Source organism: Megascapheus bottae, chromosome 17, assembly GCF_031878675.1.
Source record: "Megascapheus bottae isolate mThoBot1 chromosome 17, mThoBot2.hap1, whole genome shotgun sequence".
NCBI classification, from domain to species: domain Eukaryota; kingdom Metazoa; phylum Chordata; class Mammalia; order Rodentia; family Geomyidae; genus Megascapheus; species Megascapheus bottae.
In genome coordinates this window covers 7,864,774-7,892,460 of record NC_143525.1, presented here as the reverse complement: position 1 = coordinate 7,892,460, position 27,687 = coordinate 7,864,774, and the positions used below count along the sequence as shown (strand labels likewise).

The 27,687-nt window shown below is 40.9% G+C and overlaps 1 protein-coding gene across 1 annotated transcript in view; it reads right to left on the bottom strand.

The window, feature by feature from the left end:
• The window catches only part of Dnah9 (dynein axonemal heavy chain 9), a 306,051-nt gene that overhangs the window by 189,837 nt on the left and 88,527 nt on the right, over window positions 1–27,687 (bottom strand). The window contains exons 20-26 of the mRNA XM_090349542.1: window positions 26,154–27,024; window positions 12,576–12,706; window positions 12,061–12,187; window positions 11,326–11,478; window positions 9,956–10,081; window positions 8,672–8,911; window positions 7,723–7,883 (exon numbers count right to left, since the gene is read on the bottom strand). Coding sequence (XP_090205668.1) covers window positions 7,723–7,883; window positions 8,672–8,911; window positions 9,956–10,081; window positions 11,326–11,478; window positions 12,061–12,187; window positions 12,576–12,706; window positions 26,154–27,024 — 1,809 coding nt within the window. The remainder of the gene's footprint in view (window positions 1–7,722; window positions 7,884–8,671; window positions 8,912–9,955; window positions 10,082–11,325; window positions 11,479–12,060; window positions 12,188–12,575; window positions 12,707–26,153; window positions 27,025–27,687) is intronic.

Here is a 27,687-nt window from a genome sequence, read left to right as displayed (position 1 = left end):
GTACAACATGGGCCATAACATGGAAATTGATAAATTACATCTTATCAAAATTCAAGACTTCTGTGCTTCAAAGGATGACATTAAATGGCTGGCGTCATGGCTCAAACAGTAGAGCACAAGGTGTTGAATCCACATTCCAACACAGCCAAAAAAGAAAGTAAACATGCCATTCAGAAAATGAAATAGAACAACAACAGACTAGGGGTACGCTGTTAGCAAGTGTGTAGGTAATAGCTAGAGTATGCAAAGAATTCTCCACACCTCAGGACTGCAGTGAACATAAACCATGAAACAATGAGCAGAAGGTATATGACCAGCAAGTAAACACATGTGAAGTTGCTTAACACCATTGACATCATTCGTGATGAGGAAACCCAAAATAAGATCTCAACAAAACACTATGTTACAGCTTCCGGAACAACCATAAGTACAACAGTTAACAAATGTTCAAAATGAGAAGACGTGTGGATCTCACATTGCCAGACTCAACGTAAAATAGTGCAGCCACTTTGGAAAACAGTTAGGTCATTTCATAAGAAGTTCAACCCAAAGTATACAATTTCCAACTATTTCCTGTTCCAGAGAAACAAAAACATAAAAACTTGGGCAAAAATGTTCATGATAGTATTTTTATAATTACATAACTATATATTCACATATAGGTATACATAATTACACATATAATTACATATATAATTACCATAACTAGTAATAAGCTAGGTGTACAACAACTAGTTAATGGACAGAAAAAATGTGGTATGCCCATTATGAGATCAAGTTTCTGATCTCTTCCTGTTTAAACTCTACATATGTTAACAGCACTCCTCTGTTCTGTTCAAGTTAGGTTGAGTTGAGCTCCTATCACTTATAATTGTAAACATTTTCACAAAAACATTTAGACTCACTTTGCACAGTGGCCTAAAATTTTCTCAAAGGGTTAAAAAGACTACAGCCAAAAAATTTAAATTATAAATTTTATTTTAGATAAAATAGAAGTGAATGTTAAATTTATTATGAAATGAGCATGGATGGTCTAAGCATAAGAAGAAATTGTGCGGTGAAGACTCATAAATACTAATGAGATTGGAAATAACATTGCTCATAGAGAAAAAGTTTATAATCATCGGATCATCCTACTTAGAACCCATTCTGAGGAAATTGAAATTTGGTAAAAAAAATTCACAGATGAATTCATGCTGCTTTATCTTTAATACAAAAAACTTACAACTCACTCTATAACATGGTTATGCTAAATAAATTATGGGATGCTTGTAATTAGGCTATAATTCAGCTATTAAAGTTTTAGAATAATAATTAGGGAAACAACACACCATACAGTGTTAAGTAAAAATAAGTAATCTGTATTTTATGTACAGCACACGATCTCAGTTTCAAAACTGGAGATCCACATGTAAAAGCAAACAGGCTAAATATGAACAAGAATTGCCTCTGGGTGACTTCTACTTTTTTTTTGCTGATTGTTAAATTTTCCAAATCTTCTCCAATAAAACCATCAGAGAAAAACTTAATAAGAAAGTTTATGATTTTGGCTAGTGTGTCTTTGTCCAGTAAGAAGCCTTCAAAAACTCATATCAGTTATATTCTGTCTACTTGTATTTGATCCTGAGAAACTTAGAGGTAACTCGAAATTGATAAGTAGTTAATTAAAACAGCTCTTAACATAGCTCAGGGCAGAAAGGGTAGACATTTGTGTGTGAAAATGAGGTATGAGGAGAAGAAGAAAGCAGATCATCGAATGGCTAGGAAGCCACTCAAGAGAATTGCTTTTGTTAAGCCGGCACAGACATTTCCATTTAGTTCTTCAACTTAGTGTTATGCCAATGGCCTAGGATGCTGGCTGAACCATTGTACCTACTTATACATTCCAATCCCATCCAGGCACTGGGAAATTCCAAAGAAGTAGGCATAATCAGCCAGATGTACAGTACCACGGGTGTGCTTTTAATGAATGTGCAAAGGTTGTACGGATCAATTGTCCATTTGATTAATTCTTCTGGCAGGAGAGAATTAAATGTTCTTACGCAACACAGTGGAAAAGGTTGAATGCTTCTTAAAATGTGATTTTTCTATGTGGAGGCCAATTTTCTTTTTTTTTCTGAGCACAACATTTCTTGAGATAATAATGAAATTCAATGAGAAAATGGAATTTACCATATAAATACTCAACTACATACTACTTTGTCAGAAAGACATCTAATGCACAAAACAAGGTCATGGTCTATATAGTGTTCACCATTATTTGCAGCAAATCTTCCTTCCGAGTTGTTATGTGCATCATTTCACAGAAAAGGTGATAAATCCCTTACTTTAGAAATAACTCATTGTCAAACTTTATCCTTCTCCTCTGTAAGGTATTCAGCATGGGTGTACTAGAGACCTCTAAATCGAAAAGAAGTAATTATCTTCTTCAACTCTTCAGCAGGTGCAAAGACCCAGGGAAATAAAAGAGTCCTGTACTTTTTGTCACTCAGAATCATAATGTCTGTTAGGTCAGTCTGAATGGAATGAAAACACTAGGTATATATCCAGAGTCTCAGTATGTTGCATTCACTCTGGTAGCATCTTTTGATTGTCTAGTTTGTGCTGGACATGGTGCCAGGTTATTCTGAGAGTAGAGCAGAGACCAAATTAAAGTCAATGTTGTCACAGAACATAAAAATCTAAATTGAGAGACAGACATTAATCAGATTGCTCAAATAACATGTAGTTTCATTATTTTGGCACACAGTGATATGAATTTCCATATTACTAACTCACATTCTAAGGCAAGCAGAAAAAAAAAACCTCATTGTGGAAAGAAATGCTATACTAGATTTCTTCCCTGGCAATGACAGATGTCTTGCTGAGATTACCATCAAGATGAAGATATTTAAGAGGGTCATGTCTGAATATAGTTTAAGGCAGGAAAACTTTTCTTTTGAAACACTCTGGAGGAACCTTAACACTAATTGAGTCCAGCTAAAACCCTTAAGGCTCCAACCTCCTCTCCTAAGAGTTGCTGCAGCCCTTTCTATTCCAGCTGTTGATAGATGTACAAGAGTCTAGACAGAGTTGTGAGTAGTGTGTTCGACCTTGAGTCAACTCTCTTTCATGAGTCTGCATATTCTACTCTAATAGCTGTGATCTTCAAGACTCAGTCATCATTCCCTATTCTATTTTTGTGCCAGTCCCTGGGACTTGAACTCAGGTAGGTCTGGGTTGCTGTCCTTGAGCTTTATTTGCTAAGTGCCAGTAAGTCACAGTACCACTCCTGCCTTTTTCTTTTGGCCTTCAAATATTATACAATTGGTTTTTTATGTATGTTATATATGTTCATTTCAGAATATTGGAAAAATATTAGAATAGTAGTGCATTCCTTATACTCTTAATCACTATAGGCAGATAACACTGTAGTCAGTTTAAACACTTTCTCTTTGGCAAAGTAGAAAGGAAGAAAGAAAGACAGAGAGAGACAGAAGAGGAGGAGAGGAGGGGCAAGGAAGGGGGTGAGGAGAAGGGCTTAAACTCAGGGCCTGAGCACTGTCCTTGAGCTTTCTCAAGACTAGCACTCTACCCCTTGAACCACAGCACCATTTCTGCCTTTTTCTGTGTATGTGGTACTGAGGAGTGGAACCCAGGGCTTTGTGTATGCTAGGTTAGCACTCTACCACTAGTCACACTCTTGGATAAAGAGTTGTTTTTTTATGGAAAAAATCAACAAAATTGACAGATCTTTAGCGAATTTTACCAAAAGAAGAGAACACCCTCAAATAAACAAAATCGGAGATGAGAATGGAAACATCACAACAGAACAAGCAAGATCCAGAACATTAAAAGAGTAATTTGCAGATCTTCATACTAACAAATTCAAGAATTTGGAAGAATTCAAATGGAAGAATTTCTAGCAAAAATTGATATACCCAAACTAAACCAAGAAGATTTAAACCAACTAAACAGACCCATCTGAAGCAATGAAATAGAAATGGCCATAAGAGACCTCCAATCTAAGAAAAACCTATGTCCAGACAGATTTACTGCTGAGTTCCATAAGGCCTTCAAAGGAGAACTCACTCCAATACTCCTCAAACTCTTCAATGTAATTGAAAGTGAAAGTTCACTACCACACTCATTCCATGAAGCCAGTATAACCCTCATCCCAAAGTCAGACAAGGGTTCATCAAAGAAAGAAAATTACAAACCTATTTCTTTGATGAACATAGAAAAACCACTTCTGGATTTTTGATGATTAATTGGAGATGAGAGTATTTTCCTAGTCTAGGCAGGAAAGTCTATGAGATTCTTGTCTCTCAAAATGGTAGAGCACTAGCCTTGAGCAAAAGACTCAGGGATTATGTCCAGGCCTTGAATTCAAGCCCCACTCTTTCCTGCCTACACTGGCTTCTTCAAACCTCCATCTTCAGATCTCAGCCTCCTGAGTAGCTAAGAATGCAGGCTTGAGATATTAGTGCCTGGCTACCATCATTTACTCTTTCAACAAAATATTAACTTAGCACCCTACTAGGAGTTGAGGATCTTATACACAGGCAAACCAGCATCATAGATTGCAGAAAGGAATGCAGACAACCAGCCAACTATCATCAAGTGAGGTAAGCAAGTTAAAAGTTATTTCAGAAGGTAGGGAATGTTCAGAAAGTAAAGAAGAAGATTCTATCAAGGCTGTGTGCTAGGTTTATACGTGTGAGGTGGGCAAGAGTATTCAGGAAAAGGGCTCTTAGACCTAAGAGAAGAAGGAAAAGATGGCAGCAGTGTAACAGAGAGCCTGGATGAGGACATGCCTGGTAAAAGGTTCTACACTGAAGTGAGGGTCCAGTGATAAAGCAACAGAAATGAGATGGAATGAGCAGAAGGTAGGGAGTGAGGCTGACAGGAATGACCAAGTCCAATGGGAATTTCATATTTTAGTCAAAGCACAGTGAGGACAGAGAGGCCATGGAAGACGGAGATGTGATCTCAAGAAGCTCTCTCAAAAAAAAGGAGATCTGAAGAAAAGGGGACATGATTTGAGGGGGAAGAAGATTTTCAAACTGGGCAAGAAAATGAACTGAAGAAATACATAAACATGGAGGCAGATGAACCAGGAGGTCTTGCTCTACAGTGGGTGTCAGGAATTCAGATTTCCCCCAAGTTATTTATTTCAGAAAGAGTAGCACATTGTAGCTAATTTGGAGAAATTCATCAGCAATTTCAAAATGTAATTGAAACTAATATATGTATATATACACTTATGTATACACATAAATATGTATATGTATACACATACATATCTATATACATATATATAGATATAAACATATATGTATACATATATACATACATGTATCTACATATATATGTATAAATTATATATTTTTAACTATAAGGTAGGCAAGGATACTTACAACAGGACATAATATCTTGAAAAAATGCTCGTGGCTCATGCCTGTAATCCTATCTACTCAAGTGGCTCTTAGCTTGAAACCACTAGGCAGAAAAGTCCATGACTCTACAATTTAACCAGCAAAAAACCAGAAGTGGAGATATGGCTCCAATGATAAAGTACCACCCTTGAGCAAAAAAAACCCATGTGGGAGTCTGAAGCCCTGAGTTCAAACCCCAGCACTGTCACCAAAAAAAAAAAAAGGAAAAAATGATATCATGTACTTTGACCTTCCAATTTCTCATTTGGTGAGCCAGGCATTGCTTGCTTGTATCATTCTCTCTGGGAAAAAGAGAGTTTACTGACCAATGGTATTATGAGGCACAGTCATAAACTCCTGGCAGAATTTACAGACATTTCACAAGAATTAAAGGTATCATTTCTTATGACGCCATTGCCCTGTCTCCTCTCTCCCTTGCTCTTGCTCGGTCACCAGATATATCTTGATAAAACACAGACTTCATCACATTACTCTCCTGATGTGAAATTTTCCATATCTGATCACTATTTTCTAGCTAACGATGTTATCTTTTACACTTTACAGTTTAACACTGATAATTAACCACCTCTCCCAAAGTCAAGAGACTCACTCTATTCCTCTCTCATGAACACATCTTGAATTATACCATTTCCATGACTAGATCCACAGTATTCTGTTTCCAGAGGATGTACATTAGTAGCTCTGTAACTTTTGGACCCTTCATTATCACAATCAACAAATACTATAGATTATTTGAACAGAAAAGGGAATGAGCAAGCAGTTGTTTGTAAAATAAGCTTACATTTTGGAACCAAAATGTGTTTGGAACCAAACACATCCTTCAAGCTCCTGATCCAATGCCTTGGTTCCCCCAAACTTTCTAGTGTTCTCCCCACCAGGTGTGAGGCTAACTCTGCTCAAAGAACTGACTTCTCGTTCAAGTATTTAGATACTTTTAAGATATGGCTTTGTTCATCTGAAAATGACCAGAAGGAAATCTGGCATGATTTTTTTTTCATGCTAGCTCTCTGTATTCCTTCAAGTAAGCTCCTTAATTGTTAGGACTATGCTTCTAAAATCTTTGTATCCAAATTGATTGGTCAACTGAATGATAAAAAAATAAAGGATCTTCCAGATGTCCTACTGCAGATGACTGGATACAGAAAATATGGTATGTGTATATATATATATATATGTATATATATACATATATATATATACACAATGTAATTCTACATAGCCAACAGACAAGATAAAATAATGGCATTCACAGGGAAGTGGATGAATCTAGAGCGAATCATGTTGAGTGAGACAAGTCAAGACCAAAGGAACAAAAGGCACATGGCATCCTTAATATGTGTCTATTAGATCCAAACAGTACAAGAGCAAGGACTCAATATTTGCATATCCAATGCTATGGGCATGGTATTGGAAATACAAACACAACTACATAGGCATAAAAACTTATGACTCGGGCCAGGAGTTTGGCCTAGTGGTAGAGTGCTTGCCTAGCATGCACGAAGACCCAGGTTCGATTCCTTGGTACCACATACTTAGAAAAAGCCAGAAGTGGTGTTGAGGCTCAAGTGGTAGAGTTCTAGCCTTGAGAAAAATCCAAGGACAGTTCTCAGGCCCTGAGCTTAAGCCCAGGACTGGAAAAAAAAACAAAAAAAACTTATGACTCTATAGACATAATGTTTTATTACATAGATTAACATGTATCTATGACATACAAACTCTTAGCCTAATTTTGATTATGTTCTAAAAACTAAGTGCCAGTGATTGTATATAGAGATTCCCTTCTTGAATGCTTGTTTGTTAAACATGTCATTTGAAATATGATGTAAAAATCAATGTTAATTCTTTAATAAAAAATAAAGGATCTATCACCGAGCACTAAACTCTTCATGAGGCTCTTACTATCTTACCTTCATAAAATAATCATGTGAGGTGTGAGTAATTACCTCCATTTCACAGATGAGGGGACAAAATATTAGGCTCTGACTTTTTCATGGTGAAGCAACTGGCACGTGTTACAGCTGGTGTTAAGGCCCGAGTGTGTCTAATTACTTAGTGATTCCTCAGAAAGTCATGTCTCAGTCATTTGTTCTGACATTTGCTCCAAGGCAGTCTCTGCTATATATAATTTTAGTGCTATTTCACATCCACAGTATTGAGTCAGGTCCTCCTCATGCAGCTGTGTGAACATATAGCAAGGGATGAGGACTTTGGCCCTTGGTGGTCATTGGATAGCTGGAGAGAGTTAGCAGCACTAGGGTTGTCAGTGGTTGACGCCGAGACTCACCTGTCCGTCAAAGGTGTGATAACCAGACGAGGTGTATTTCCCAGGTACTCATATGAATACAGAAACTGGGCATCACAGATGTTGGCAAAACAGTGTTTGGCTTCATCATCCCAACGATGGCGTAGCTGGGACAGCCAAAGGAAAGCCTGTGCACTGTCCACCTAACAGAGAGTGACAAAGCAGGTGATAGGTACCATGCGCCCCCCCTCACCACAACAAATACAAGGTATAAGCTTCTAGATGGCTTGGATTTTGTTTGCCACTTAAGACAGTCGTATGTTTGGATCACAAAATAAAAAGCCTAAGTTGGTCTGATTACAGATGCTTCTTGACTTACAATGGAGTTCTATCTTCATAAATCTATCATCAGTGGAAAATACCTTAAGTTGAACATTAAGAACACCTAACCTATTTCATACAATAGCTTAGCTTCATCCACCTTAAAACATTCGAACATTTATATCAGCCAGCAGTTGGGTAAAAATCCATTTAATATAAAACCTATTATTTTTGCCAGTCCTGGGCTTGAGCTCAGAGCCTGAGCACTGTCCTTGGGCTTTCTCAAGGCTAGAGCTCTACCACGTGAGCCACAGCACCACTTCTGGCCTTTTCTACATATGTGGTACTGAGGAATCGAACCCAGGTCTTTGTGCATGCTAGGCAAGCACTCTACCATTAGGCCAAACTCTAGGCCCAAGAAAGCCTATTTTATAACAGTTGTTCATTGAACAACTATAATGAAACATACTTTCTACTGAATACACATCATAAATTAAGCACACGTAAGTTGGGGATCATCCATATTCTATTTCACTTAGATTTTAAAAAGTAGAAGCGGCTCCCCCTCTTCCCAATGGGAGACCGTAGGTCCCATGTCTTATGCATCTCTGAACTCCTCCCATGGTGTACCTGCTCACAAGGGGGACTATTCCTAGAGAACAGGACCTACCTTTTGAGCAATCATCTTGGCCACCACATCCCGAGCATGCACATCAATGGTGCAAATAGTCATGATCTTCTGTCTATCCCCCTTGGAGAGCTGGCCAATCAGCATAGTGATGAGGACTTTGAGCTGGGCCACTTGTTTCTTGTAATATTCTTTCATGGCATTCTCATAGCCTTCCTCCAGCCTGGCAAATGCAATGCCTACCTCGGTTGTCCACCAGATCTGAGTGCAAGTCAAGGCCACCTGCAGTACCAAGAGCTGCTTAGTGACGCTGTGATCAGAGAAGTTTGCCCAACGTATACACAATGCAGCAAGGTCTCAGGGTGTAACTGTGTGGGTGACAGGACCCCCCTCTCTTTCTCCCATGACAACTAAAGAAACCATTTGTTCCAAATCTTGCAGATGTAAAATATTTATGACATGAGTTAGGATAGCATTTTCTGCTCATGAAAGATGTATTACTTGACCTCGATCGGGTAAAGAACTGATTTTGGTCAATGTCTGTGGCCTCTGGAATGACCATATAGATCATTCGGTTTTTTACTTCTCAGAGAGACAGCATCTTTCCTATGGTTAGGAGAGTAATAAATTTTTGACTAGACATCTCAACGACACTTGGCCTTTGTCCTATTCCTCTCAATCCCCTAGTAGCCTGAGTTTTCTAATTCAGTGAGGCGTGCTGGTCTTGTGTGCCCCTTAACAACTTGTTCCATTATTTCTTTAATTAAAAAACTCTCATAACCTTAAAATGGATATTTTGGAACACCAAGGTAAAGAACTCTGAAAAAGTCACCTTGACATCTACGTTTTTAAGGGTTTTAAAAATATATGGAAAGAAGGATTCAATGAAATTTTGTATAGAAAGTACATAATTTTGAGGGTGGAGAATTTAGACACAATGCTCATTTGTACTTTCATTTTATTGGGGAGATGTTCTAGATATACTGTGAATAGAGCTGGGCACAAACATGTAAGATGTTTCAAAGAATTCAGTTGCATACACACACACACACACACACACACACACACACACACACACACAGTTTTTTTTTTACCATAGACAAGGTAAAAATAGATCACTCTTAGCTGTCTAGGGTTATGGCTGAATTCTATCATGGGTGTCCATCTCTCTGCTCCCTCTTCTGACTCCTTACAACTACCTGGTATCCTAGTCCCTCCTGTTGTAAAGTACAACATGTATGTAATGTCTAAGCAGTCTCCAGAGGTTGACCAAGGCTGCTAAGGAAGGCAATTAGTGGAGGATGGTGACTTATGGAGTTTTATTACCTGAGCTGGGTAATCAAATAGCCAGTGTTCCCTGGGCTTTTCCTCATAGGCAGTCACACCTTCTGTCATCTCATGCCTCACAGTTGCCCTCATGTGAGCAAGCACGTGGTTCAACCATACCTCTACCTGAAAGAACAACTCTAGGTTAGAAACCATGAACCAAAGAAGCTATGATCAATAACACATGTTCTCTTCCACCCAACCTAAGGGAGTGAAGAAAATAGAGCCTGGGCATGACAGACATGTCCAAAATCACTGTTGAAAGGCACAGAGAGACATCACTTTGGTATCATCAGGATGAGATGAGTGGCAGTCAGGTTGGCATGCCCACTTGGAACACACAGGACACAATGACAGGATAAAAGGCTAGAGGATGGCAACCCAGAGTTCACACAAAGAAACCCAGGTTTGGACTGAGCCAAATGCAATCAAGTGGATTCTTACTGACTTGTTCACACTGAATACAGAGATGCAAGCCAGGATTTCCCTGCTAAGCGTTTCCTGGGCCTATGAAAAGAACACGTTCTGAATTAAATGCCAGGGCTCCTGTTCATTTTCATCCAACTTGGAACACCAAATTATTTTTCTGGTCTAGTATCACCTGCCAAGCTACATGTGCATATTAGTAGAATCATACACAGGACGTCTTTGAAAACCAAATGTAAGTCTATAGTAGATTAGAGGAGTAGGGAAGAGGAAACCAGCATCTAGGCTGTGCTGGATCATTACGATAATGAGGCAGGAGGGAGTTATATATGAGTAATGAAGAAGGATGGGGAAAGGGTTTAAGGAATGCCATTATTTGTGTGCTATAGATGGGAACATGGGAGATGTAGGGGTGGAGATAGATGGGCTTGGCCTTCTAAGGAAAACAGCTATAGAAGGAAGTGATTCAGGGGTGCATTTGTGCAGTGAGGGGACCTCTCAAGGATGTGATGGATTTTGAAGGACATTTTCTCCCAGGGAAGGTATCAGAATTTCAGAATCCCCTGTGGGGTGCTCCGGGGATTGTCCTGTGACTGTCTCCTGGTGCCGCAGATCAATTTAAAATCCTTTTCTGGTTGTTTGGAGGATGGTTTATATGCATCTTATTCCTCTAAGCACAGGGGTTGGATTAAGGAAGAGATATGAATGTTGACATATGTTCTTCCCAGAGACAGACTAGGAAGGCACAGAAGGCTATTTCCAAGGTCAGTTCAAGTCAAGGGAAATTGCCTCTCACAGAACAAACATTTGATCCCGATTCCACAAAGTTGATGCTAGCCATATTTTAATTTGTATGTGTGTTGGGGGGGGGCAAACAGACAGACAGACAGACAGACAGACATTGAGACAGAGACCACAAGTGAAAGGGCTATTTTCTCTCTTACATGCCCACTGCAATCACAGGGCTCACTGAATGCCACATATTCTTCTTCTTTACTGTACATGCCAAGACTGATTTTCGTTGGATTCTCACTGGCATCTAGCTGGAATTGCATCTTAGCCATGTTGTCAAAGAGTTTGGAAAGATGACGTTGAACCTAGGAAGGAAAACCATACCAAAGGTTTGGAGACCCTTTTCCAGGAAGTTGCTGAGCAATTGTAGTTCACAACCCTTGCCTAAGACAGAGTAGTAAGTACTGGCATCATGGTGGCATGAAGATGATAATGAAATAGATTGGTTAGAAATGACCAAAGAAATAGGAAACTAGGGGCCAGGAGTTTGGCCTAATGGTAGAGTGCTTGCCTAGCATGCACGAATCCCTGGGTTTTATTCCTTGGTTACCACATACACAGAAAAAGCCAGAAGTGGTGCTGTGGTTCAAGTGGTAGGGCACTGGGCTTGAGAAAACTCTGAGTTCAAGCCCCAGGACTGGCAAAAAAAGTGAAAGAAATAGAAAATTAGTTGGAAAAGTCTCCAAAAAGACTTCAATATGCCACCTTTGCCTTCCTCAGAGCTTCTCCAGTGCCAGAGTAGGGAGCATCTTCACAGCCACCACAATAGCAATGAGGAAAGAACTGAGGATAGTCTCAAACACATGTCTCCTCACTGCCAGAGTGGGGGATTCTGCTGGGAGTCCCGGTCCTCCTGGACCCTTCTGCAGATGCTCTCTGTAGCTTACCTGTTGTGGAGCTGTGCCATTGGAAAGGATGTCAAGCAGATCAGAGGAAGACAGGAAGTAAAAGCGAGGGAAGGCAAGCCTTTTGGTGTCCAGGTACTCAGCCAGGGCCTTCTCACACAAGCACAACCTGTGGCCACAGAACAAAATAGGGCTATGTGTGGGTCATAGGCAAATACTCTGTCATTGTACATGAGGGGCTGGAATCTGTATGGATTTTTGTATATCTGTGAGGTGTCTTTCAGCCAATTCTCAGTGGACACAGGGATGTCTATGTATTCAATAGTTGGATCTATGTAGAGTTTAACCTAAGAAACACTAAGGGATATTTACAAACATATACACTAACACATATATGTAAGCAGTGATACCTCCATAATGGCATTCATATTACTCAAATATATAAGCAAAACAAGATTTCCCCACTCCTCCAGCACTCATTTCGCTCAGGAAGTTAAAGTAAACCAAGGTCTCAGAGACAAAAGGGAGATGGAAATATAGCAAAGAGAGACCCTCACCTGCTTTGAATTCCTTCCAGCTTGTCATAGAGATTTGGTTTCTGGGTAGCTTCCACCACATTGGGAGTTTTCTGAACAGCATAGGCTAGTTCTTTAAAGTCAGCATCAATGCCTTCAAATCTTTTAGAGTCCTACAAATAAGAAATGTGGGAGAAAAATCAATGACCACACCCCTCCCTTCATGTAGCCTCTTGGAAGCAGAAATCTGTTGATAGCTTGCACCATACAGAGATCAGACTCTGAGAAAAAGGAGCTGTTAGCTCTAAACTGCAGTTTCCTGACGTGTAGCCCTTTTACTTCTTAAAAAAATTGTGGGGAAGACCATGAGTGTGGTCTAGTAGTAGAGTGTTTACTTAGCACACATGAAGCCCTGGGTTCAATTCCTTGGTACCACATGCACACAAAAAGCTAGAAGTGGTGTTATGGCTCAAGTGGTAGAGTGCTAGACTTGAGAAAGCTCGAGGACAGTGTCCAGAGTTCAAGCCACAGGACTGGCAAAAAAAAATTGTGGAGCGGGGTCATGATGATGCTTATGTTAGAAACTGAAACTTTTATCTTTATTTACTTATTTTTTTTGGTGGGGCTGTGTTGCTGGGGAATCAACCCAGGATCTCATGCATGCCAGGCAAGTGATAAAATGCATGTTTACAAACTATTTAACTCATTTAAAAAGTAACAAGAGCAAACCCATGATGTTAGCTTAAAGAGAATGTTTTTTTATCCAAAAATAATATTTTCCAAAGCATACAAAAATGATATTCTTTTACTTTTCTTTTTTCCTTCCAAATGCTTTACTCTCTGACAGAAACATCTGTGTCTGTCTCATATTGCTTCTGCATTCAATTTCTGTGATATCCTATACCAGGTATCCTCTGAAGAACACCACTGTATATTCATAAGAGCAAAACATGAGAGCAGAAAAAAAAATCAGAGCAAAAAAGGCAGATAAAGCCAAGAGCATAACAACATGGCTCATAATGTAATCTTAGCAGTTCAAAAGGTGGAGATCCAGAGGATATGGGGAGAACATTCTGACACATTCCATTGGTTGGCAAAAAGCTAGACAGGCTGGTTAGGTGCCAGTGGCTCACTCCTATAATCCTAGCATCTCAGGAGGCTGAGATGTGAGGATTGTGACTCAAAGTCAGCCTGGGCAGAAAAGTCCATGAGACTCTTTTGCCATATAAACTACCAAAAAACCCAAAAGTAGAGTTGTGGCTCAAGTGATAGAGCACTAGTTTTTAGAAACAAACAAGCTCAGGGACAGTGCCTAAGCCCCGAGCTCAAATTTCCAGTACTGGCATGGCTCAAGTGTAGAATAACAGATGAGAAAGCAAGCATAATGTCCCAGAAAACAAAAAGCCAATTAACATGTTAGTGTGTTCACTAAGATAGCTTTGACCTTCATGATTCCTGGAAGGTCTCCAGACTTCCCCTTTCCCATCCCAAGCACTGACACATGATTGCTAAGTCAACAGACAGTGGGTCTAATGCATTTTCTAGGTTCATAAAGATATTTACATAACCAGAATAAGTTGTCTTTCAACAAATATTCTACTAGGATGTCAAAACTAGTGAAATATCATCACCTCCCCACCTGGTCCCACCAAACATGAACCCTCACAGTGTTACAAAAAACTGAGAGACTAATAAGAAAAGCATTTTAGCTCAACATCTGGCACCTGAAAAGAGTAGGTAGAATTATTATGGCAAGTTAATAGTCATGATGGCATGTGTTTCTGCTGTATGCTACTTCCTGAGGTAGTGTCAGAAATCCACCGACAAGGAAAGACACAAAGAGGTTAAGTCATCTGTCCAAGATCACAGAGAAGTGGGAGGGGCTTATAACCAAAACTCAGGCCCTGTCCTGGGTAATCCTAGCCCATTTCCTAAGATTTAATAACAGGAATATTATTATTCCTCACTGAGGCTGTTTGCTCTGATTAAAAGTGAAAGTATATCAAAGATATAGAAATATTGAAAGTGATCCAGCATGGATAATTTCCAGCATAGATTAAATTATCCAGCATGGATAATTTCAACAGAAAAAAAAAACAAAACAAAAATTTTTAATTATGCCAAGAGCCATTATGAAAAAAGTATATATGTGTATGAATGCCAGTTGGGAAATATCATAAGGAATGAGAGTAATTATCAGTTAGGGTGCAAGATTATGGTTGATATTATTGTGTTTTTCTTTATCATTTCTGTTACATTGTGAATACTAAGCAAAGAACTTTATTACATGCTTTCCAAGCAGACTTGTGACACTGGATAGAAAATCCGTTAACATTTTAATAAAAAGTTCTCTTAAAATCTTAAATCCTTCTCGGAAGATGGCGCCGAGACAATAGGGACGCTGCCTAGCTCTCTCCCACAAAAAGAGAGAACCAGGGAGTCCCACGAGCCAATTAACTTAAGAAATCCACAACAACAAACTCAAGAACCAACGGAGAAGGACTCAAACCGGAAAAGAAATCCAGATAAAGCTCACATCCAACTTTCTCAAAGAATTCGGAACGCGAGGACCCCTCCCCCACCCCTAGCCGCCGGCTCCAAGCCGAGAAAAGCAGCGGCAGGGGCGCAAGGCTGGGCAGCCCCGACCGCTGCAGAAACCAGCACAGGACGGGGCCAGCGAGCCGCAGAAGCAGCAGAACCCCGACGTGGAACCAGAACAGCAAGCAGCGGAACCCAGACGTGGACCACAGGCTGCGGTGGAGATCCGAGGGGAGTGAATGATTCTCCAACACCGTGCAGCACCCACAGCAAATGCAGAGGAGTGGGTAGCCCAGCGGGTCCCCAAACCAATTGGGAAAGCAGAGCTGGTGCCAAGCTATAGAACTTAACTCAGACCCCTCTACCCCGCCCGAGAAAGAACAGGGGGGCAAGGAATTTAGAATCCTGTCCCTTCCCTCAACAGCCCCCTCCCCCAGGCCAGTGACTGGAGACTGACAGGCGGATGGCACTAAGACCCAGCACCCCACCAAGGAAGGCGGAGGTGTCCCAGCCCCCACCCGCCCAGCAGCCTCCTCCCCCAGGCCTCAGACTGGAGGACTGGACACTGACAGGCGGGCAGGCGCTAAAACCCAGCACCCCACCAAAATGGGCAGAGCTGTCCCTGCTAGCACCCACCCAACAGGATCCTCTCCCAGGCCTTTGACTGGAGACTGACAGGCGGGCAGACACAAAAACCCACACCCCACCAAAGGGGGCATGGGTGTCCTAGCTCACATGTCCAATAGGTTCCTCTCCTAGGCCACTGGGTCTGGAGAGTGGGGGGCGCCTTACAACAGCGGGTGGGGTCTGTGGGAGTCTGGGAACCAGTATCTGTCCCACTCAAATCTTGAGGCAGGCATCCTTCAACTGGGAATCCTGAGCAAGACAGCACCGAGGGGCCCCCCACAGTCACAGACTCTTGGCCAAAGCGATGGAAACACAGCAGGGAACTGAAGGGCCGACTAGTAGCCAAGCTCGTCTTCTGAGAACCAGAAAGGCACGGCTCTGCCCTAGGAACCCATGTCCTCAGCTGGGCCCCGCCCCTGGGAACAGAGAGGACACCAGCTGGCCTACCTGAGAGTCCCTGGAAACTCCCAAACTCCAGACCCTTGGCCGGGGGCCGCCCCTGGAAGCAGTGCAGGAAAACCAGCCATCCGCCCAGCCCGCTGAGACTGAAGTGTGCAGACCCATTCCACAGCCCACTGTGAGGCCACTGTTTGGGCTGAGAGCTAGTCGTACAGCGGCACACAGCCTCTGAGAACAGGCCAAACACCTGCAAAAACTGCAAACTTTGACCCAGTCAGCAGAGGAATCAATTTAGCTGAGAACCACCAGTCCCAATCCAAGCAAAGACCGCCACCTACTGACCACAGAGCGAACTACAAGAGTTCTCGATGCCTAGAAGAGCACAAAGACGAATTAGGACAGACATAAATAATCAAAGTCCCACACAAAGCCCAAAGGGAAACAAGAGCGAAGGGAGGATAGAGATGTCACCATCCCAAGAAATGACACATGAAGAGACACAAAATATGACCCAAATCAAGGAGCTGATTTTGGAAATGAAGGCTGAATTCCAAAAACAAAAGCAAGAAATTTCCAAGGAACTCTTCGAATTCAAAAGAGAAGTGGAAGAAAAGTTCAATACCCTCTCAGCAGACTTGATCAGCTCAGTGTCCACACTTCAAGCAAAAATGGAGGCATTAAGCAGCAGATTGACTGAGATGAAGAATAGAACATCAGGATTGGAAGATAAAACGCAAGAGCTGGAACAGAGAATCGCCACCTTGGAAAAATCAGTCAGAATCCACCAGAGAGAACTCCAGGAACTGGCAGATGCAGCAAAGAAGTCTAATTTTTGTATAATAGGGATAAGATGAGGGGGCGGAATTTCAGGACAAAGGAATGCAACCCTTATTCACCAAAATCATAGCAGAGAACTTCCCCAACCTCAAAAGGGAAAATACTCACATTATTGAAGGTTTCAGGACTCCAAACAGGCAAGATCCTAGAAGGAACTCATCTAGACATATCATAGTAAAGACACTAGACCCGAATACCAAGGAATTGATCTTAAATGCTGCAAAAACAAAGAAAGAGCTATGCTACAATGGGAAAAAAATTCGAATCACAGCAGATCTCTCCAAACAAACTCTAAATGCAAGAAAAGCTTTGAAAACATCATTGATGTCCTGAAGACCAACAATTGCCAACCCAGACTGATATATCCAGAAAAACTAGCATTTACATTTGAAGGAGAAACAAGAATATTTCACTCCAAAGAGAAGCTTTATGAAAACGTGCACACTAAACCAGCATTACAAAAAATATTAATTAATCGAGAACAAATTGTAGAACATCAAGAACCCCCATCAAGAAGCGAATATCTATAATTCACTAAACACAAAGGGGGGGAAAAGAGAGAGAAAGAAACTTAGAAGTAAAAATAAATAATGACAATGGACACTGACTACTTCTCTATAATTTCCCTAAATGTGAATGGGCTGAACAATTCAATCAAAAGACACAGAGCAGCAGACTGGATTAAGAAACACCACCCATCCATATGTTGCCTCCAAGAGACCCATCTCACTGCCAAAGACAGAAACAAATTCCAAGTGAAAGGATGGAAATGAATTTTCTACTCCAATGCACCAAGCAAAAAAGCAGGAGTAGTAATCTTAATCTCTGATAAAATTAACTTCTCAGTAAAATCAGTACATAAAGATAGAGACGGCCATTACATATTAGTAAAGGGTACAATCCATGCCCATAATATTACAGTTATAAACATTTACTCCCCCAACACGGGAACACCCAAATTCGTCAAACAAACTCTCTTAGAATTACAGAACAAGATAGACTCAAACACAATCATAGTGGGAGACCTCAATACACCACTCTCAGCAAATGACAGATCAACTCAACAAAAGTTAAGCAAAAATACCATCTACTTAAACGACACCATAGCCCAGCTGGGCTTAACAGATATGCACAGAGTCTTCCACCCAAGGGTGAAACTTTTTACATTTTTCTCAGCAGCACATGGAACACACTCCAAAATAGATCATATAATAGTTCATACAGAAAACTTAAGCAGATACAAGAGGACCGATATAATCCCATGCATTCTATCAGACCACAGTGCAGTCAGTCACATGGAAACTGAACAACACACTTCTGAATAACTCCTGGGTAACAGATCAGATCAGAAATGAAATTAAAAACTTCCTTGAATGTAATGACAATCAAGAAACATCACAAAGGAACTTATGGGACACAGCAAAGGCAGTTCTAAGAGGCAAATTTATTGCACTAGGAGCCCATATTAAAAAGACAGAAGAAGAACATGTAGATAACCTAAAAAAACTGAAACACCTAGAGAAGCAAGAAAAAGTTATTTCTAAAACAACTAGAAGGATAGAAATAACAAAAATAAAATCAGAAATATCAGAGATTGAAATAAAGTCTACTAAACAAAAAACTGATAAATCAAAAAGTTGGTTCTTTGAAAGAGTCAACAAAATAGACAGACCCCTGGCAAGATTAATCAAAAAAAAGGAAAGGGGAGACTCAAATAAACAAGATTAGAGACCCCACAGGAACAATTACAACTGATTCCCAAGAAATTTAGTCCATAATGAATAGGTACTACCAGGACCTATATTCAAAGAAACAAGAAAATCTAGTAGAAATGGATAATTTCTTAAATAAATATAGGCTAATCACACTGAACAACGATGAGGTAAACAAATTGAACAAATTAATCTCTTACAATGAAATTGTGGAAGCAATCAGGGAAATGCCAACCAAAAAGAGCCCAGGTCCAGATGGATTCACTGCGGAATTCTACAAGACATTTAAAGATGCAATAACACCTATACTCTTGAAACTCTTCCGAGAAATAGAAACAGAAGGAGCAATACCAAACTCATTTTATGAAGCTAATATTACTCTCATCCCCAAACCAGGGAAAGACCCAACAAAAAAAGAAAACTACAGACCTATCTCTCTAATGAACACAGATGCAAAACTCCTCAATAAAATATTGGCCAACAGAATCCAGAAACAAATTTAAAAAAATCATACACTATGATCAAGTAGGCTTCATCCCACAGATGCAAGGCTGGTTTAACATTCGCAAATCAATCAATGTAATACATCACATCAATAGAGCTAAGGATAAGAATCATATGATAATTTCTCTGGATGCGGAGAAGGCATTTGACAAAATACAACATCCATTCCTTTTGAAAGCACTAGAAAAAATAGGAAAAAGAGGTACATTCCTCAAAATAGTGAAAGCCATATATGAAAAACCTACAGCCAGTATTATACTAAATGGTGAAAGACTGGAACCATTCACCTTAAAATCAGGAACTAGACAGGGATGCCCACTCTCTCCACTTCTCTTCAATATAGTTCTGGAACCCTTAGCCAGAGCAATAAGGCAAGAAAAGGACATCAAAGGGATCCACATAGGGAAAGAAGAAATTAAACTATCCCTATTTGCAGATGACATGATCCTCTACTTGAGTGACCCAACAAACTCCACTCCCAAACTTCTAGAATTAAACTACTTTAGCAAAGTGGCAGGATACAAAATTAACCTTCAGAAGTCAGTAGCCTTCTTGTTCACCAACAATACACAAACAGAAGGCCAAATCAAGAAAATGATCCCATTCGCAATAGCCCCCAAGAGAATAAAATACTTAGGAATATACTTAACCAAAGATGTAAAGGAATTATGCAATGAAAACTATAAAAGCCTAATGAAAGAAATTAAAGAGGACACTAGGAAATGGAAAGACATCCCATGCTCATGGCTAGGGAGAACCAACATAGTGAAAATGGCTATACTGTCAAAATTGATATACAAATTCAATGCAATCCCCATCAAAATCCCAAAGACATTCTTTACAGAAATAGAAGATATAATCCAAAGATTCATGTGGAACAAGAAAAGACCTAGAATAGCCAAAACGATTCTAGGCAAAAAGAGCAATGCTGGTGGTATTACAATACCAGACTTCAAACTCTACTATAGAGCCATAATAACAAAAACTGCTTGGTATTGGCACAAAAACAGACCAGAAGATCAGTGGAACAGAATAGAAGACCCAGAAATAGAACCACATACCTATAGTCAACTTGTATTTGACAAAGGAGCCAAAGATATACAGTGGAAGAAACACAGCCTATTCAATTATTGGTGCTGGCAAAACTGGGCAGCCACGTGCAGAAAACTAAAAATTGACTCTAGCCTGTCGCCATGCACAAGCATTAACTCAAAGTGGATCAAAGACGTCAATGTCAGACCGGAAACTGTGAAACTGCTACATGATAGAGTAGGAGAGACACTGGAACTCGTAGGCATAAGATTCCTGAACAGAAACCCAGGGTCACAACAGATTGGAGAGAGACTCGATAAATGGGACTACCTAAAAATAAAAAGTTTCTGTACAGATAAAAACATAGTCGCAAAAGTAGAGACACAGCCAACCAACTGGGAAAAGATATTCACCAACAATACATCTGACAAATGCTTAATATCCAGTATCTACAGGGAACTCAAAAAACTAATCCCCCCAAAACCCAATAAACCATTCACTAAATGGGCAAGGGAACTAAAGAGAGACTTATCAGAAGAAGAGATTAAAATGGCAGAAAAGCATATGAGAAAATGTTCATCATCCATGGTCATAAAGGAAATGCAAATAAAAACAACCCTCAGATACAACCTTACTCCAACAAGAATGGCCAAGATTTTGATCTCAGACAATGACAGTTGCTGGTGGGGTTGTGGAGAAAAAGGAACCCTACTGCACTGCTGGTGGGAATGTAGACTAGTTCAGCCACTCTGGAAAGCAGTGTGGAGGTTTCTTAAAGAACTGAAAATAGACCTTCCCTACGATCCCGCCCTTCATACCACTTCTGGGCATCTATCCTGAACATCATGACCCAAGATATTACAAGGACACCTGCTCAGCTATGTTCATCTCTGCACTATTCACAATAGCCAGGCGATGAAAACAATCCAGATGCCTTACTGCAGATGAATGGATACAGAAAATGTGGTATATATACACAATGGAATTCTACATAGCCAACAGACAAGATAAAATAATGGCATTCGCAGGGAAATGGATGAACCTATAGTGAATCATGTTGAGTGAGACAAGTCAAGACCTAAGGAACAAAATGCGCATGGTATCCTTAATATGTGGCTATTAAATCCAAAGAGTACAAGAGCGAGGACTCAATAACTGCATACCCAAAGCTATGGCCATGGTAATGGAAATATAAACATAACTATATAGACATAAAAACCTATGACTCTATAGACATAATGTTTTATTTCTTAAATTAATATGTTTCTATGACATACAAACCCTTAGCCTAATTTTGATTAAGTTCTAATACTAAGTCCCAGTGATTGTAAATAGAGATTCCCCTCCTTGAACACTTTTTTGTTAAACTTGTCATTTAAAATATGATGTAAAAATCAACATTAATAAATTCTTTAAAAAAAGTCTTAAATCCTAGCCCTGCATGCGGTGGCTCACACCTGTAATCCTAGCTACTCAGGAGGCTGACATCTGAGGATCAAGGCTCAAAGCCAGCTTGGGCACAAAAGAACTTGACTCATCTCAAATTAACTTCTAGAAAATGGGAAGTGAAGCTTGGCTCAAGTGTAGAGCCGTAGCCTTGAGCTGAAGAGCTCAGGGACAATGCCCAGGCCCAGGGGTAGGGCAGTAGCCTTGAGCTGAAGAGCTCAGGGTCAGCACCTAGGCCGAGTTCAAGCCTCATAACCCACACACACACAAAAGTCTTAAATCCTCTTAAAATCTCTACCAGTGTCTCTACCTGTGTCCTTTTCTGCATCTACATAAGCCTGCTCTTTCTTCTTTAGCCACTGGCATTTGGGATAAATAAAATTGGGCTTATTCAATCTGGTTTAATTATAATTGCTATGACAGAATTATTTTCTGCTATGCTTCGTTTAGAACGGACAACTTTATTCTGCATGATGACACTAAATAGCTCTTTTAGGGATGAGCAGGAAAATGGTAATGTTTTGTTGGGATGAGCTTTAATTTCTAAACAGGGCCTGGACAATTGGTGATATTCTAGAATTAAATTAATTTGTAAGGAAAGAATTTGCTGTAACAAAAGGACTCAGAAGAAGTTTGAAAAATTAAAAGAAAAAATTAAAAGTTAATTGTCCATTGATTAGGGCTGTTTAAGGGGGGCAAATACAGGTAATAATGAGAACACATATTTTAGAGAGATCTAGTGCTCAGTATTTAGCTGATAACTGGCATTCCTTTTGTTGGTGCAGGCTGGAGGCTTGCAGGATGAGAGGGAACTTGACTTTATCTAAGTGTCACCTTGTACTCTCACTTCAATGTTCTATAAAACAGCCTCACGTAAGCTACAGTAGCTAATACCATCCATTCCCTCTACTTTCTCACTCATGTGCATTGAAAAAAAAAAAGTAGGGCCAGGATCATGGCCTAGTAGTAGAGTTGCTTGCCTAGCATGCATGAAGACCTGGGCTCGATCCTTGATAGCACATACACAGAAAAAGCTGGAAGTGGTGCTGTGGCTTAAGTGGTAGAGTGCTAGTCTTGAGAAAGCCCAAGGACAGCGCCCAGGCCCTGAGTTCAAGCCCCAGGACTGCCAAAAAAAGGGGCAAACCTAGACATGACTGTGCATACCTGTAATCCTAACACCAGTTAGGAGACTGAGGCAGGAAGACTGCAAGTTTGGAGCCAGCCTGGGCTACACAGTGAAATAAATTCTCAAAAAGCCAAATAGAAGATGTCCTAATGAGAACTAAGCATCTGCCACACCAACAGAAGAAACAAAACCTCCCAAATTGGAGGTCTGGAAAAAGGCAGAACAGACCCAGAGGCACAGATGGCGGCAGCCACTTTCTGAGGGTACCAGAGAAAAGAATTTAAACCTACCACACAAGTTGCCCTATACCAGGAAACAGCTGTTTTGCCAGAGAAATCCAGGAGTGGGGCCATGGAGACAGACCTTCATGGAAGGTGTGTGCCTTGAAGCTGAGCTCCATATAAATAGGGAGAATTGTCGCTGAAGTTTTGTATAATTCACCCACTTCCAGGATGCCACGGTGAATCAAGCCAGTTCCAGTAGACACCACTGTCAAACATAGTCATAGTCCACCTCTGCCACAGGGCACTGGCCCTTATTGCCCAAGCAGGGCTGAGGGGAAATCAATGCTGAGCTTGGTTATAACCCACCCTCTAGGGTGTTTATCCCACACTACTCAAGGGAGCTCACGTGGTCATTACTGTTGAATAGGGCTCACACTGCCCAACCCAGTCCCAATGGGAAAATTCAGAAGAGAATTCTAACCAGTGGCAGAGGACCACATTTCTATCCTTGAGAGGCTAGGGGCAGCAGGCCATTTAAGCAGGCTTCTCATGGCCGGGGGCTGATATTTGGGAACAAACAGCAGCAATAGTTCCTTTTGCACAGCAGTGGCTTTAGAAACTTCCTTATCTTGGGAGCATTGTCAGGACATACAGCATATCCTGAGAGTCTCCAGAGAGACACGGTGCTGCGTCTCCCACCAGAGGGACCCCAGCTCATTCAAACCAGATCACAAAATGGAAACCTGAGATGACATGAAGAACATCTCAGAGGTAGGTAGAACTTAGTGGGCAACCAACTACAATCTCCACAAAGACAGAACAATAACCCCTCTTTTTTTCCTTTTTCTTTATTTTTTTGTGTGTATGTGAATGTTTTTTTTTCCCATTTGCTTTGGAGTATGAAGTTAATTCTTCTTGGTTTTGCTTATTTGAGTTGATTTCTCAATTTTTTATTTTGTCTCCTCTTCTTTCCTGTCCCCTTTTCTTTCTTTTTTTTTTTGTTTTCTTTTCTTTTTCCCCACTGCTCTTTCTGGAGAAGGATATTACACTTCTTCTTTCCCTTTATCCTAGAACTCTCAGCTTTTCTAGTTACAATCATCTTTATTTCACCATTCCTCCTCTCATGTGATCTTTATCCCTATCCCTAGCATATCCCATTCCCTGTCTTACCACCTTCCTTAATCCACATCTCTTCCCCAATCCCCATAATTCAGAGAATTTAGCTCTAAGCCCTACCTTACTATACAAAAGCTTAGCCCCTCAGTACACACCGAAAGACTGTATATGTAGAAATGAAAGAACGGAAAGTTGGATAAAAAAAACAAGACACAGGGGCCGGGAGTTTGGCCTAGTGGTAGAGTGCTTGCCTAGCATGCACGAAGACCCGGGTTTGATTCCTCGGTACCACATACATAGAAAAAAGCTGGAAGTGGTGCTGAGGCTCAAGTAATAGAGCTCTAACCTTGAGAAAGTACAAGGACAGTGCTCAGGCCCTGAGCTCAAGCCCAGGACTGGCAAAAAAAAAAAAAAAAGCAAGTCACAATCACCTACCTGTAAGAGCTACATCTAACTGGCGAAAACAATCACTTCTTTAAGATGAAATGTTGGAGAAAATCTGAGCAAACAAATTTCTTTTTTTTTTCTTTTTCTTTTTTTTGCCAGTTGTAGGGCTTTAACTCTGGGCCTGGACGCTGTCCCTGAGCAGTTCATCTCAAGGGTACCACCCTACCACTTCCACCGTGCCACTTCTAGTTTTCTGGTGGTTAGTTGGAGATAAGAATCTCATGGAGTTTCATGCCTGGGCTGGCTCTGAACTGCAATCCTCAGATGTCAGCCTTCTAAGTAGCTTGGATTACAGGCATGAGTGACTGGCACCCAGTTTAGCAAACAAACTTCGTAAGGGAAGAGCACTACCCATATCTGATCATGTAAACTTCAAATTAAAATTAATCAGAAGAGATAGAGAAGGAATTTCATACTGATAAAAGAAACTCTCCATCAAGAAAACATATCAATTCTTGACATTTGTGCATCAAATACTTGAGCATCCAACTTTGTCAAACAAATACTATTGGACTTAAAAACCCACAGAAATCCCAGCACAATAATAGAGATTTCAACATCCCACTTTCACCAAAGTATACAGTCATTCAAGTAAAATCTCAAAAAGGAAACCTCAGATTTAAACAATACCATAGACTAATTGAAGCTAACAAACCTTCTGAAGAATTTTTCATCCGACAACTGCATAATACACATTCTTTTCAGCAGCCCATGGAATTTTCTCCAAAGTAGACCATATTCTAGATCATTAAGCAAATCTCAGCAAATTTGAGAAAATTGAAAATAACTCCCTGTGTGCTATCAAGCCATAATGAAATAAAATTAATGTGCAATACCAAAAGAAACCATAGAGAAGATTCAAATTCATCGAGTCTGAAAAACATTTCTGAATGATCGGTGGTCATCAAGGAGAGAAGGGAAGTTTGAAACTTCCTACAATCTAATTAACATGAAAACACAACATACTAGAACTTTTGGCACACAGCCAAGGCAGTGCTAAGAGGAACTTTATAGTGATGAGTGCCTACACCAAGATAAAAAATCTCATCTATTAATATTCTAATGATGCACCTCAGACTCTTAGATGAAGAATAACATGCCAAACCTCAAGCCAGCAGATAGAAAGACATATGGTGTAACTCCTTTGGACAACTAATATATAGTTTAGCAGGAAGCTGAAACATGTGTTGTTGGGAAGGGAGTTAAATCAAGGAAGTGTGGATGAATGCAGCCATGACATTAAATGTCCATATGTGAACCAGGTAAGTAGCCAGTGTTGGTATAGAGGTGGGAGAATAGTGGAAGAGGTAACATGGACAATGATGGATTGTGACATAAAGTGACATGTGGTAATGAAACTCTTAATAAAATATCACGTAAAACAAATGAGGAAGAAACAGAAGAGAAAGTAACATTGGTTCTTATTCCAGTTCATCTAAAGGCAGACTGATTGGTGGGCATTTCATCTCCTGTTTTCTCCTCTGCCCTTTGAATGTTAGGGAAAGTTAGCTTGGGTGGACCTGCTCTGAAGAAAAGCCAAGACAGGGAGGCAGAAAAGGAAGAGGCATATGAGACAGATTAGAAAACGGCTCAGAATCCCCTTAGCAGTTACCTGGGGTAGCTGAGCCCGGATGTCTTCAGATCCTATGAATATACTTTCCAGGTGAGACCAGGTTCGCTGCACCTCAAACCAGATAGAGATGACTGCATCCACTGTGGAAAGCTTCTTCTGCCAGCCTGACACTTCCTCCAGGAAGAAGGCAATGTACTTGGACATCATCAGATTCTGGAGTTGGACTTGATTGTCCTCTAGAACCTCAATAAGGTCCTCATCTGACCGCAGCAAGGGGACATTGGTCCTCAAGTGGGGCTCGTACTGGAATTCCATGCCTGCCCAGGTCATCTGCAGCTCCTTCAAGGTCTTCTCCATACCCATCTCTTTCACAGCTCTGTCCACAATGCTTCGGACTTCATCCTCGAAGCGGTGCAGCTGGAGCTGCAGGAGATGGGCCAAGGTGGTGTCGTGGCCCATGGTGAAGCTCACACCTGTGGCCTGCATCAGCTGCCTCCAGTGCCGCTCTCGGATAGCTGGGTTCTGCAGCTCTGCCACTGCCCTCAAGGAGGTGAGGGTGTTCAGTACGGTGCTTTCCAGACCTGTGAAGGCATCCCAGCCCCTCACCTCTTTGTCAAGGTTGCGGATGTGTCGGGCAAACTGTTTGCACTCCACGTCCATACTTTCCACGTTGATATCCCTCCACGGGGTCCTCTCCCAAGCATGGATACTGGAGGTGACCAGGTCAATGGTGTCCCAGAGCTCCTTCAGCTGGCACACCTCCTTCCGGCACTGCTTCAGCTGCTTGTAGTCGGGAACACTGACCTCAAACAGGCTGGCAGATCCAGAAATGGAGGCCATAGTAGATTCCATCTGTTGGATCTCCATGTGCCAGACATCCAGCATTTGATGAGGGTTGACGCTATCAAACCTATGAGACATGAAAGAGTTTCCTTGGTTAGCAGAACACACAGGGCTCTAGTCCTAGAGTTGCCAAGTTAATGGCAGGCAAAATTTTTTTCCATGATGAATATTCCAGGACATAGCATGGATTTTCACCATGTCTGTTCATCCTGGGAAGCCAAGGTATACATACAGAATAGCTGGAGTGGGATTAGCACTGGAGAAAGAGCACTGCAAGGGGAATATCATACTTGGAAGTTTTGAATCTGATGAAGTAATAAAACTATTCCTCTTATCTTCTACTTCTCTGTGTCTAGAGTTAGTGAACCCCCTCCTCCACTGAGTCTACCCATTACTTGGCCATTGACCTCTGGAGGACCACTTGACACAAAAATAACATTGTTATTTTCTTGCAAGAGCTGGACAGCCAAAGCCCATCACAGATCACTAGCGATCAAAGTTGTCTTTGAGAGAAACAACTTGCACTAAGAAGTTACACCTGCCTTGCTCTGGTACTTCTTCCCTTAGGGTATGGCTCTCAGTCTTGGTTGTGATATAAGGTTCTTCTGGGAGCTTTGAAAGATTCCCTAGGATCAGTCTGTTCTAACATCTAAGTCAGATTCATTTTTAAACTCTCCTGCTGGTTTGACATGCGAGCATGGTGTCCTTGCCCATGGTGAAGTGCATACCA